Source organism: Aspergillus foveolatus, assembly GCF_047715535.1.
Source record: "Aspergillus foveolatus strain CBS 279.81 unplaced genomic scaffold BDW70scaffold_68, whole genome shotgun sequence".
Taxonomy (NCBI): Eukaryota; Fungi; Ascomycota; class Eurotiomycetes; order Eurotiales; family Aspergillaceae; genus Aspergillus; species Aspergillus foveolatus.
The window spans coordinates 48,315-61,415 of record NW_027396132.1 but is presented as its reverse complement, the minus strand read 5'-3'; the positions used below and the strand labels follow the sequence as shown (position 1 = coordinate 61,415).

The 13,101-nt window shown below is 51.6% G+C and overlaps 3 protein-coding genes across 3 annotated transcripts; 1 reads left to right on the top strand and 2 right to left on the bottom strand.

The window, feature by feature from the left end:
* Window positions 1-4,422: 4,422 nt before the first annotated feature.
* On the top strand, window positions 4,423-8,733 carry BDW70DRAFT_143047 (DUF3433 domain-containing protein). The gene is made up of 5 exons (XM_073738041.1): window positions 4,423-4,670; window positions 4,725-6,551; window positions 6,598-8,517; window positions 8,567-8,654; window positions 8,712-8,733. Exons 1-3 carry the CDS (start codon window positions 4,619-4,621, stop codon window positions 8,511-8,513), a joined length of 3,795 nt encoding a protein of 1,264 aa, XP_073592417.1. The 5' UTR covers window positions 4,423-4,618; the 3' UTR covers window positions 8,514-8,517; window positions 8,567-8,654; window positions 8,712-8,733.
* BDW70DRAFT_107040 (isopenicillin N synthase family dioxygenase) lies at window positions 8,642-10,163 on the bottom strand. The gene is made up of 3 exons (XM_073734428.1): window positions 9,771-10,163; window positions 9,566-9,709; window positions 8,642-9,501 (listed from the first exon to the last, which is right to left on the bottom strand). The coding sequence occupies exons 1-3, from the start codon at window positions 9,930-9,932 to the stop codon at window positions 8,782-8,784; spliced, it is 1,026 nt and encodes a 341-aa protein (XP_073592416.1). The 5' UTR covers window positions 9,933-10,163; the 3' UTR covers window positions 8,642-8,781.
* Window positions 10,164-11,546: 1,383 nt separating this feature from the next.
* BDW70DRAFT_143043 (ketopantoate reductase family protein) lies at window positions 11,547-12,980 on the bottom strand. Its single transcript, XM_073738040.1, has 5 exons — window positions 12,924-12,980; window positions 12,757-12,850; window positions 12,643-12,697; window positions 12,342-12,544; window positions 11,547-12,215 (listed from the first exon to the last, which is right to left on the bottom strand). The coding sequence occupies exons 1-5, from the start codon at window positions 12,974-12,976 to the stop codon at window positions 11,634-11,636; spliced, it is 987 nt and encodes a 328-aa protein (XP_073592415.1). The 5' UTR covers window positions 12,977-12,980; the 3' UTR covers window positions 11,547-11,633.
* Between the last annotated feature and the right edge of the window lie 121 nt (window positions 12,981-13,101).

The following is a 13,101-nucleotide window of genomic DNA, read 5'->3' as shown; positions in this document are numbered from 1 at the left end:
GGCCATGGGAACTCTCACAGCAGCAGACTGTCGAACTGGAACAGCGGGGAGGGGTGTTGGGATGTGACTCGCAGTAGACAGATGGAGGGATTTGAGGTCAATAGAGCCCAGGATCACGGGGTAGACTAAAACAAGAGGACAATGAACGTTGAAGCTTTAAGCCCGGCACTGTAGAACAGGCGGGCCACCGTGGTATATAAATTTGACGTCAAAAAGAAGCAAAAAGCAGCAAAACTGGGCCAAGCAGGCCAACCAGTGTGAATGTGGAATAAGTCCCGAAGCCTGGTCTATGCTTTCAACGGCGACATACCCCATCCGGAATTCTGTGGTCAAAGAGGGGAGATTGCCCGGCGCCGGATCGACCAGATAAGGGTTAAAGCTCTGGATGCCAATTTAACTGTTTCCACTCTAGGCTCTTACAGTTTGCGGGGCATGCAGTTGTGAGTGGTGGTGATGGTGGCGTTAGGCAATTGGGGAAAACAAGGACCATGATCTGCAGGCAGAGGAAGGGCAACAAGCTAGCTTTTTTCCCAGACGACTCGGGAGTCACCTGCCCGCTAGGAGCGGGGATCTCAATCACCAGCAGACGTAATACGAATGAGGAGCCAGAGGCAAGATGAGGGCCAAGGGGTCTGTCAAGAGTCTTAGTCTTACAGTCGACATGGATCAGCGCCCAATTCAATCTCCCAGATTTTCACGCCAAAGGGATCCACGGCGATCCGCCGTCGAGTATCGTATCCGCCGGCCTGGGCCTATTCCTTGCTCCTTTTGAGCCAATATGATTTGGAATACACAGGTCCACGCATTCCACAGATCTCGACCAGCTTCGACAGAGCGGCCGGCTCTTGTCCTGTCGTTTCCCATTGATTCTCCATGCTGGACGGTCTCCTATGTCGTCATCCTAACTCCCTGCCGTAGTCCTACCGTAATCCTGCCGTAGTATACTTAGATTAGGCGTCGGTCGACTCGGACACAAAACAACCAAAGCTGCTAATGCACAGTCAAGGCAAAGCTAAAATTGAGCAGCCAATGTTCGCTGAGTCCTGAGTGGGTACAATGCCATCACTGGAAAACAAAAGTCACGACGCCTGGGACGCCATGCCCCCCTTGTCGCGGCTGGCGATCCACGATCTCCCGAATCCTCAAACGCTGCTGCCCGATTAGGCAGTTGTTGCGATAGCCATCCGCACTTCTGGCACTCCGATTCCCATCACAATAGGAGACCAGAGGTCCTCTACCTCGTCCTTCTGTATTCTCTTCTGGTCGACCTATGGAGCAAAGCACTCTACAGCATCCCATCTGTTTCATATCCGCCGCCGTTTGATGCTGGTTACGTCTCCTGTCGAAAGCCATCGAAGGTCGTTGGTGCCTCAGGCCAGAAAATCGGCCAGCTTCCGAGGCCAGGAATAGGGCCTGACCAATGAGGAGCTCAGATTTTCCATCCACTTCCTCACCAGGATTCTCAAAGTGAGAAAGATAACAAGAGTACCCCGGTGCCTGGTCTAGATCGAGCGGTCACTGGTAGGAGGATCCAAGGGCAAGACCAAGACCTGAAGATGCGCTGATGTGCTGCCCGGCCCCACCGTTCGATCGGTGCAGCCAGGGGCCGGCCGGAGTTTCTAGGGCTAATTGTCGTCTGGCGGCCACTTTCCGATGCCCGGTTCAGGCAATTCCTCCGTCTTCTGCCTGAAGAATTGGAATCCAGGCCCACTCTTATCGGCGATACTCCGGAGTATTAGAACGTTGAGCTCCATCTACCTCCTCCGCCTAACCAATTTCAGTAGTCGCCTCCTTGAGCCTCTCCTACGTTATAGTGGGCTTTTGCGGATTTCGTATAGCAATACGAAATCCCACGCATGGACATCTCACGTCCAAGAATCCTTTTCTTCTCGGCGCTGCTCCTCGAGCCCCTGATCCCGCATGTTAGGAGCCTCAGGGCCCTGAGAGGGCCCTCTTAGGCCCTTCTCTGGGCCGTTCATGAGAGACATCGTGCGGTTATGTTCTGTGACCGGAGACCGTGCTGAAGTCTCCATCATGGATAAACTCCTAGGGTTAGTCTAAACTGTTGCTCAGTCACCGTTGGTTTCAGATTTCCAGTGGACCACTCCAATGATAGTGACCTCTGTTTATCGCCTCGCAAAGCGATCTGGGGCGTCGACCTAATGCCGGGTTTCGGGGCGATACCGAGCAAGTGCCGGGGCAGCATCGTTGGAACCAATGTCCGTGCTCGGCAGTGATGAACAACGGTCATTGTCAGAGGGTTTCAAGGTGAGACGTCTCACATTCGGCCTGTCAAGCACGCCATCTCCACAGGGGGCAACTTACAGATAACGTTGTTTGTTCGTTAGCCGGTCAGTGGCCAGCCATGATCCATCCAGTCTGCTGTCCGGAGTTTGAGTGTGGATGCCCGAAAGCCAACAGACAGTGAATGTCGTGCTCGAGACATTTCGCTCCAGACATTCCGCTCCCGACCGGTCAAGGCTGTAACCCGCAGTATATACCGCATATGACGTTTCAGCCAGACCGTCGTATATCGTATACATTGAGTTTCAGTCAGACAATCTTAAGAAGAAAGAGCACAACGGCCATGCGCTCGTGGGTCTAGCCAGAAAGATACTGGCACATTAGAGGCTGGAGAAGCTAGATTTACTCATTGCAGCCCTAGAAGATGGCTCTAAAAGCTAACTAACCAACCATATCAGAACAAACACTCTAGGGGAACCCATGCTCATTTACGGAGCGGGGCCTGGGACAAAAGAGGAAAAAGGAAAAGAAAAAGAGAAAATCATAGTAAAGAAAAGGAAATAAGGAAAGCTCAGATGACCAGAAGCCAATACTCCATCCTCATTAACAAGGTTAGAGATAGCTGAAGGTCGTCAAGAACGACTCGGCTTCCTTCCCTCATCCGTCTCCAACGAGCCGATCAAGGCTGGTGCGCTTACGGAGAAGTATTCTCACTAATTTATTAATTGTCTTAAAGATCGCTTATCGCATATTTTATAACTACCGGCCAACTACCTCGTTCATGATCAGCGCGGGTGTATATACGGATGCGTATGGTCTCCGGCGTGGCGAGAATAAGCCTAATTTTGATATGAACGCAGCCGAAAAGATTGGTCCAATTTATCATTTTGAGGTTCGCGAGGATGATAGTATTTGGCAACATGTCCTGATTTCAAGTGAATATTTGCTCTCATAGGGACCTAGTCTTGTGGATCTCAGATCCGCTTCCAGAGGGTTTGGCTCCCTAAACCACCTGACCAGTCCTGGAATTTGGATCTAAGCACACCCCACACATGTTTTCCTCGCATTAATTGTGGGTACGGATAAAAGAAGATGAGCTTCAGATTAGCTATTCTTTCGCATCGACGCAGCCCGTGGGTGGCTGATGAGTGTTCTTCTACCTTGAGCACCAACATTCCGAACCCTTTAGAGTGAGAATTACCCAGTATGTGCATAACGTTACAACAGGCTAATATCACAGTAGAACCAATGCAAGAATGTGCTTTCACTCAACTTGGCTGATGTCACCATCTTCTTGTCCTTTTCTTTGAAATCGATAGAGGTCTATTGATGACTACTCTCAGCCACGTAGATAAAACGGTGTCCTTAATGCATGTACTATGGCAAAATTGCATTATTCATGACCCATGCTCGGTACTAACAGTTATAATATTATTATTTTTAATGCCTTTCTCAACTGATCCTATACCGAGAGGCTTGGGACAGGCGAACAGCCTCAGCCTAGAAAGAACGAACGGCCGTGCGTCATTAAGATTATAGCACCTTCAAGTACGATGGGCACACGAAGGTGCCGGAATCATGCAGGCCAATCCACCTATTGTCGTAGGTGTCCAAATACAGGGCATTGAAGCATTGATTTAGGCTCCGTACGGATTTATATATCCGCTTGACCGGCAGGCCGAAGCCTTACGGATGAAGAAGGCATAAACCTGGAGTTGGGCTAATAGGCATCCATTAGACTACTTATCATCTACTGACGGGACCACTCTTTGCAGAATGGAACTACTCCAAGTTTACATAGGCTTGTTGAGCTGGTGTTGAGTTGCTTTTACCTGCAGGGTCCTTAGAGCCTAATAGATAGTACCGCGGGCGTTACAACTAGCTGTAAAGCCGGTACAAAGAATACACGCTGATCAGCTCCGGCTGCCTAGATTTTCGGTATAGGTTACGCAGACGTATGAGAAGCTGCGTCATCTCTCCGCTCATTGGCTGAGTTTCCTGCAATTTACCAATGAGGATGCTCCAGATAGTGGGTATAAGCTTGGCGCCTCGCACAACGAGCCAGTGGCACCCAGCGGCTGTCCCTGGCGCCACTTCTAAATGCCTGAGGCCTGCAACGGCTGAGCCACGATTGAAAGACTCGACCGACTGACGCCGTTGGATGTCCAACTCTCACCCCTTCAACCTTGCTTCGTCCACCCCTCTCCATCGCCTGGTGCGGTCCGTCTCATCTGGAAATTATTAGAAAATCGGCATGCGGGACTTTGCTTTATATTTTCAGAAAGAACTATCATGATAACGCTGTTCCCGAGTCTGACACCGGAGTGAATCTGGGGGACGTTATCGCTAACCCGGCGGAACATGCGACCAGACCATGTCTGGAGGCCGGCGATTCAATCTGTACCATGTCTACTTACACCTCAAAAGTGCGGACCGTTGTTCTAATTCTGCTGATCAATGCTCACCGTGTCTCTTCCTAGACTACTACTGGACCACTCGTCAACCTGGCTCTCCAAATGCCCGACTTACTCACCCGACGGGATGGCGCCCAATCCCCCTACGTCCTACCTTCCTCACCTTCATCGCCTGCCTTATGCTGTTCCTGATGGTAATACTTGAAGCCTTGAGTCAGTACAGCGAACGAACTGGAGGGCTTCGCTTCTTCGATGATACCGACGATCTGAGCAATCTCGAGTCGTTCACTTACAACTATGTCCCCGTTATCGTTGCCCTCGTGCTTGCCACACTATGGTCTTTTATCGACTTCGACGTATTGCGCCTAGAGCCTTATTTTCAGATGGCCCGTCCGGAAGGATGTCCGGCGACGGTCTTGTTTATTAATTATAATTTCGGACAAAGCTTCATCACACCCATAGCTTCTGCCAAACGACGGCACTGGTTGGTATTGGCGGTCTCTCTGGTCACGTTACTCATTCGCATTTTCCACCCCGCGTTGCAAAGTTCGCTCCTGGAATTACGAGAAGTAACCACCATCTCGAATGAATCAATGAAGACTTGGTCAAAGCTGGTAGATTTATCCACCCAGGCTCGCTGGTTTGCCGCACAGGAGGACAACGAAAGCAACAATTTCGAAGCGTACTTTACGGGCAGTGCAGAACTCCAACAGACTCGCTCAGGCCATTTCGCCGTTGCACCGGTTCAGATTCCCACGGATGACCGACGCGAAACCACCGTTTGGTCACTCAATCAGACAATATACTGGACTGAGCTAGATTGCCAGGATCTGTTTACCCAAGATTTCTCGGTTTCCATAGATGAGACCGAGGGTTTGCTGCATTGGAACGTCACAGATATCTCGATTTCTGGTTTGGGCGAGGAGTGCACCTTGGATTTCTCCTACGATAACGTGATATTTCCCAACGTTGATTTTCTTCAAGTCCGATACTGGGAACCGACGTGGTCCAGAACTCCGTTCACCGGTGCAGATAAAACCTTCGTACCGGACGGCTGTAATTCAATTGACCTTTATGGTGTTCTGCTATCTATCAATGCCACCTCTCATGGCTCAAATGCTATCAGCAGTGTTGTGGGGGAACTCACATCGTCTGCCACAATGTTTGCTTGCAACATTGAGTATTATAAGGGTGAAGCAGAGATTACTATGCACGCAAACAGTTCAATCACAAGCGCCAGAGTGTTCAATGGAACCACGCAGGAACTCACTGATGGTGAATTTAATATCGACGCCTTCCAGAGTTTTCTCGCGCATCGAGCTCTATATACTAGCGATATGCTTTTTGTCCAAACCAACGAGACCACAGGAGAGCGAACACTGACAGAGCTGCCCGTGATTAGCCAGTATCTCGGTGACCTAGATCCCGTCCTGGTCCTCGACTCGTCCAAGACCATGAGCTCGGAAGAATTCACAGCCAAAGTTACCCGAGGGGTCAAGCAAACGTTCATCCTCACAATGAGCCGTTTATTCAACCCGGATGTCTCACCTACCACCGCCGCCGCGGTCCGTTCCACAGGCCAGGTCTCCCTTGCCATAGTCGCAGCGGTTGCTCGTTGCGCGGAAGCCATCTTGGGAATCGGCACCGTCCTCACCCTCATTATGCTACGTTACTATCACAAGCGGCCAAATATTCTGCAAAGCGATCCGGGGTCCGTTGGTGCAATGTGCAGTATGCTAACCGATGTCTTCGGTCTCAACAATATCCTGGCCGACGCGCGGTCTGGCTTTCACCAGTTTTCGACCCGGCAGCTTCGTCGCCTCCTGCGAGACTGTCGGCTTCAATGGTACCACAGTCCTCTTGGAAGCCGGCTTGAGATTGTCACAGTAGACGGTGAGTTTTCCCCTGTCAATTAAAGACCTTGTTCTAACTAGTCCAGGCAATCCTGTGCGGTTAGACGATCAAATGCGCGTACGGGCGGACCCTCGGCCACATTTCCTGGTCATTCCTATCTTCATCCTTGAGTTTCTGCTTCTCGCCGCGGTCATCGTTCTGATGAGCTTGGTCATCTCAACGTTCGCCAAAAACGGCGGGTTCCAACATTTGAACCAGTCCAGTTCGAGTTTCCTCCAAGTGGTCCTGTCATTTCTTCCGTCTGTCGTTGCGTCGGCGGTTGGCGCGCTGTGTACATCCATTCATCGGAACCTCAGCATTCTCGAACCATGGGTCCATCTTCAACGTGGAATGGCCAGCGCAAGCTCGTCGTTGACCATGAACTACTCGTGCCAAAATCCGTGGACTGTTTTGCCGAAAGCTGCCAAGAACCGTCATGTTCTGTTGGGTCTGATCTCAATTGCGTGCATCGCCAATACTGTCCTCACTACAGTTGCTGGTGGGCTGTTCACGCAGCAGTTGACCCAATCAGAAACTGCAACGGACTCTCTCTTCGCAAATTACAGCCATTCTGTCTTCCGCCAAAACGACTTTGCGGCAGACTTTACTGAGTATGACCTGATTCAAACGAGTATCACCAGTGGGGTCCCGCTACTTCCTTGGACAAGCACAAACCATTCATTTGCTCCCATCGCAATTCGTGATCCCGACCAAGACTCCTCCTACAGCGCGACGACTCTGGGTGTGGGAGCAGATCTTAACTGTCGGGCCTTGTCCATCCCCGACAATCTGGTATGGCAAGAAGATGGCCCGTACTGGACCTACCACCCATCGCTAGAGCCAGACCGCGATTGCTGGGTCAAAATGACACCGCCCCGCGACGGAAACGATAGATACGCCCTATCCATCAACTTCTTTTCGCCAATAGCGAACGAAGAAGCGGACATTTGCCAGTCGTCAACGGTGCTCGTCGTGGGCCGATGGAATTACACCGCAGCATCCGGGGTTACCAGTAATAACACGGTTGCTTTGCACTGCGAACCGCAACTTTTGCTGAGAAATTTTTCCATTGTATTCGATCACAAAGGTCAGATCATTGACCACTATGAAATCCCAAACACGTCAATCACATCTGGCAACATGTACGACAATGCGACCATCAGTCTAGGACAGTTCAATAAGGTTTTTGCGGCTATCCCACAAAGCTTCTACGGCTCGACAAATACAAGCTCAAGCTTCGTCTCATCCTACGATTGGGCGGGTTTCCTTGTTGCCCTGCTGTATAAGCAAGATGTCGCACCCATCACGCGTCTTGATCCCGACCGGTTGATGGCTCTTTCGCAAACTGTATATCAGTGGGTTTATAGTACGTACTTCTCGCTCTGGCGAGAGATCTATCTTCTACCTCTTCGAGAACCTGTCCTGGCAGAGAACGCCACCGTTATATGGAGCGCATGGCGGATGGAGCCATCAGTATCTTCGCTGGTTATTGCGATGACTATCATTGGCCTCGACACGGTGGTGGTGTTGATTGTTTTCGGCACCCGCCGTGGGAGATTCAATGGGCCCCGGATCCCTCGATCCATCGGGTCTGTGATTCCATGGATCGCCAATAGCCATATGATTCACGATTTTGACGGTACGTATGGGTGGACAAACGCGCAGCGGCAGACGCATCTCGAGCGGCTCAAGAAGCGGTACACATTTCGCATGTTTTTACGTGAGAACAATGAGTGGAGGTACGCGGTTGACGAGGAGCCACCGGTGGCTGCTACGAAAACAAATCTATCGCCTGACTCGATGAATGGGGCAAGTAAGCCACCCGAGGAAATCGAGCTCAGTGTGATGGAAAGTCGCGGAACGCCGCCGGCGCAGCCTACGCCTGAGGCTGTCCGTTCGGAGACACCCCCTCCAGATTATGAAGAGCAGCCTTCAGCGACATCAGTTTCTGAAAGATATTAGACTCGTGAGCAGGACTCGCGAGCTACGTGATACGATCTAACTGTATATAATAGACATGTTCAAATAAGAATTTTGGATAGTTAACGGGCATTATCCACTTGCCAATACACCTATCTATCAGGTTTCATCCTATAATAGACGGTGCGCTTATCTTATCTTGACCGCCAGTTCTTAAAGCATCGATGACTCGGACTGCAGGCCGTAGTGACGCAGGACGGGCCCGTTCAGTTGGCCCTCCCACTTTATTCGCATGGTTTGGATCCTTCAACTAATAAGTCTGCAGCAATCTTGATTGATTATATTCCCAAGCCGTCATCCCACCCTCATACCGGACCTCTTCTCCTTCCCCTACCATCTCCGGTATCGCAGCCACCAACGCGCCCCGATCCGGTTTCCCAAAGTATGCGACCGAGTAGCGATCCGGCACGATATCGTTACTGATCCCAGGTCTTGACGTATCCTTCATCTCAGCAGGTAACGTCACCCGATGATTCGCCGAGCGCAAGCGATCGTTCGTCCACCGTTGCAGACAATCGCCCACATTGACGATCATTTCCCTCTCAGAGTCGCAACCGGTATCGGCACCGCTAGACGTCTCGGTGGAGGTAGGTCCAACAGGAAGATAAACGCCCTCGTGGTTTTGATCCTCAACTTCCAGCCCCCCAACCCCATCCTGCCACAGCAGCGTGATGGTCCCAAAATCTGTATGCGAGGAGATGCGCATCTTCTCCCCGCTCTGCAGGTCCGAGATCTTCGTCGCAGGGTAGTGGTTGAGCCGTAGTTCGGAGCTGTTTGTTCCGCAGCGGTCACTGAGAAACGAAGCGTCCTGATTCAGGGAGAGCGCGATCGCGGAAAGTAGCATTAGATGCAGGGCTTGGCATTGCGCGTAGAAGGACTCCATGAATGGTCGGAAGCCTGGGATGACGGAATCGTCTGGGAAGATGTTGGGATAGAGGGGGTCGTTCTCGGGGCCTAGGTCGAAGGACTCCTGGATCGGTTCACATTCCACTTAGCATGGCACGTCGCGAAGCCTGACTTAGGGGGCACGGTACTTTGAGATCGAACACAGCTTTCCCCTGCCGGATGACCGAGAGCTTCTCCTGTCCGACACAGCTCCAGCCTCGGTGCGGGTTTGCTTGGGCTGGGTGGGCAGCGAGGGTCTTGGATTCGAGGGGGAGGGCGAAGAAGCGCTTGCTCTGGTGCGTAGATACGTATATTCAGCATGGTGCGAGGTTTATTTGGCCGGGAATGGCATACCCAGTCGAAGACCTGGTCTAGGATCTCATCGGGGATGGTGTGGTCCTTTATCTTGACGAAGCCAAGAGTCGAGAGGGAGGCGTAGAGATTGCTGCAGAAGGCGTCTTTCTGGGATTGCGTGCCGGAAGTGAAGTCTTTAAAATTGAGGGTGGGAATATCCATTGTGATGCAGGCGCTGAGGGTGTTGAGACAGGTGAGGGAGTGATATCGGCGGGATATCGGCGTTTATCAATCAGCTAGGTACTTCCTGCAGTAAACTAGACCAGGCCAGAACCCCTCCAGCTCGGGAGCCGAGACGTCAAGGTCCCCTTAGGCCCGGAGGAGCGGGACGGGACACTAAGGCGAGATGTCGTACGAGTAAAAAGTCGCCTAGAGAGAGACCGGGGCTTGACCGCAACTTCTTGACACCCAGGTTGGTTAGTCACGTATCAGGAATCGATCCGGTTGAATACATGTCACCTCAACCCCTCTGGCCTGATGGGAGATTGTGCAAGTATGCTTCTTTAAACCACCTGGAAGACTGTAATCGTGAATCAAAAGGAAAAAACTGAATCCCAGAAGACTAAGCATGTAATGGCACAGACTTATCCGCTAGCACAGCCATCTTATTGTCTCTTTGGTGGGCCGAATGGGGACATCGGCCAAGTCATCTGCCGTCAGCGCGTCAGTTTACACCAAAATAAGGTATACAGTTAGGGCTTAAAAAGCAAAAACCTCAGGCCAACGGTTGCCGTGCCCTACAAAATCCACACCTCCTATTGTCTCTCAGAAGATTCATGAAGCACCCTAATCAGCGAGGATGCGTTTCCCCAATACTATGAGTAGTTTTCAGACCTACTGGGCCGTCGCTACAGCAAAGCCACCCCAATACTCCGCCAGCGGATCACATTTCCAGCATCTCATCCACTCTGCCTGACCTTTGAATGTAGATCATTGAGCAGTAAATATGCGGCGCGCAAAGAGCGCATTGGTATTGTACTACTGGGCTCATGGGGCTGTTGGACTACCCGAGCATTCGGAGCGAGACAGCTTCTGCCCGTCCCTTGGGATGACGCTTCTGACGGACAGCTCGAGCTCTCTTTATCTCTACTATCATTGGGGCATGCCGACTCAGACGTTTTCCTGGCTCTGATGAGCGGTTGATTAATGCGGCAAGATATATGAGGCATGGCATGTGAATGGGATAGGGCTATGTTAGCATACAAGTCTTCAACAATCAGTTCGATCTACATCCTTCTCTAATTAATCAACTCCCAAACTTATTGAACTCCGCCATCAAGATCGTGAACTGCAGAAGGGGCTTAACAAGCCAGCGCCAGCAACCGTTTCAAGGCGTGCAAGGTCTACCCATGGAAAGCAGAGAGAAACGGGAGAACGGACCAGGGCTAATGTAATCGCGAAAGATCATGCTAATGAAGAAAGTACCTTGAAAAGCCTCGCATTATCCGCGCCCTCTACTAAAAATAGGCCCGGCTCGCTCCCGATTCCTAGGAAGTCCTGAAAGGAGGACTCCGCATACGGCGGCATCATCTGGACGGGTGTTCGTATCATTGCTGGATCGGCGAGAGGGGATACGGGGGCTACGATTCAAGCCAATGATTTGAGACCTTGCATAGATGTCGAGAGAGTGGATGCAAACGGTACTGATTTAGACATATACAAGCCATATCGCGATAGGCATAGCCGGGCTTGGTGAAGATTACGAGAGGGATTCGGAGAATGGATCAAGCTGCCAAGGGAGCAAGTATTTCGTGCAGATTTCTGACTAGATTTGTGGTTGAGGAAGCGCCTAAATGCTAGCAGGGCATGAAGATGAAAATCTGTTACTATAGGCAGCCGCCTTTCATCCTATCGGCACTTCATCTAGTTCGCCCTTTTATCCTTGATCTGCCTATTAATAGCCACCAGAAGCACATAGAGCCCTTCCAAACGCGGCGTATCAATACCCAGCTCGCGTCCCTTTTTCACGGGCACACCCAGAATCACCTCGATTTCCATCTCCCTGCCGGCCTCGCGGTCCGCCTGCATGCTCGTCCGGAGCGTACCTAACTTTTGTGCACGCTCAATCAGCTGATCGGCCAGTCCGTCTTTAACCTCGACATTACATCCCTTCGCAACGGCTATAACTTCATTCATCAACTGTCTCGTGTACGGCACTGCATCCGGCGAAGAGGACAGCCAGGATGAGACATCCTGGTCTGTGAGCGCGGTGATGGCATTCCACGCGACGTTCCAGATGACCTTCTCCCACCGCCGAGGCTGGATGTCCGCGAAGGTGGTGAAATATGTTCCACCAGCGGTGAGGAGGGATGTGAATGTCTGCAGACGGGACTCTTCGAGCGACGCATCGTTCAGCGAGCGGTTGGGGAAGAGGCCGAGCTCCGTGTGTTCGGAGTGGGTGTGGTAGACGACTCCTGGAGCAGGCTGGGAGGCGCCGACCCAGACCTTCTTTCAGTTAGCACTACTCTTTATGCTTCCGGATATGAGATTGCCCAGTCTACACAGATGGAAGGACAAGACGCGCGAGAAAGAGAAAGCTGAAGATCCACAGAATGGGAATGAAGGACATACAACCCCCGAGATTATCGTGACACCGGGCCACCTCTCACGGAACGGATCCTCATTGCCGACCCCGTTCTGCAGGACAACAATCGTAGTTGTTCCATCAACGACGGGGTCGAGTGGGATTATGGCGCCGCGTGGGTCAAAGGCTTTGTGCGTGCAAACGATGTAGTCAAAGTGGCTCCCCGCTACATCGGAGGGGGCGCGGATTACTGTCCCACCGTCTCATCAGCTTGCTGACCATCTCTGGATAGAAGGAAAGAAAGGAAATAGGACAATTGGGACTAAAAGGCTGGTCATGGAGGCATACCCCGATCCGGACGGAATGTGTGCTTCCCGTGGTTCTTGCTATCGACCGAGATTCCCTATGCTCTTGTCAGTATTATTTGTTCCTATATGCCTATACGGATGGCCTGAAATGTACGTTCTTCAGCACGGCATCGTAATTCGAGCGCGCGACCACCGTCAGACGGACACGGTCGCACCTGTTGAGGATGAAGGCGTAGAAGGAGCCGATCCTGTTCGACGGAACCAGCTGGTCAGCGGGCGGCCCTTGTTGCTGCCTTGATGATCAATTAAAGAGCCACGTACGCTCCAAGCCCGTAGAGAAGAACATTTACTGAGTCTGAGGTTGAGTGGGCCATTGCGAGGGCGAAGATGGAGGTTGGAAGAGAAACGAAGTGGGGAGAGCGTTGAGTCACCAGAGAACAGAGTGCGGGGATCGGCGATGCTCCGATAGTGCTTCAAACTCCAAAATGTATAGATAGAA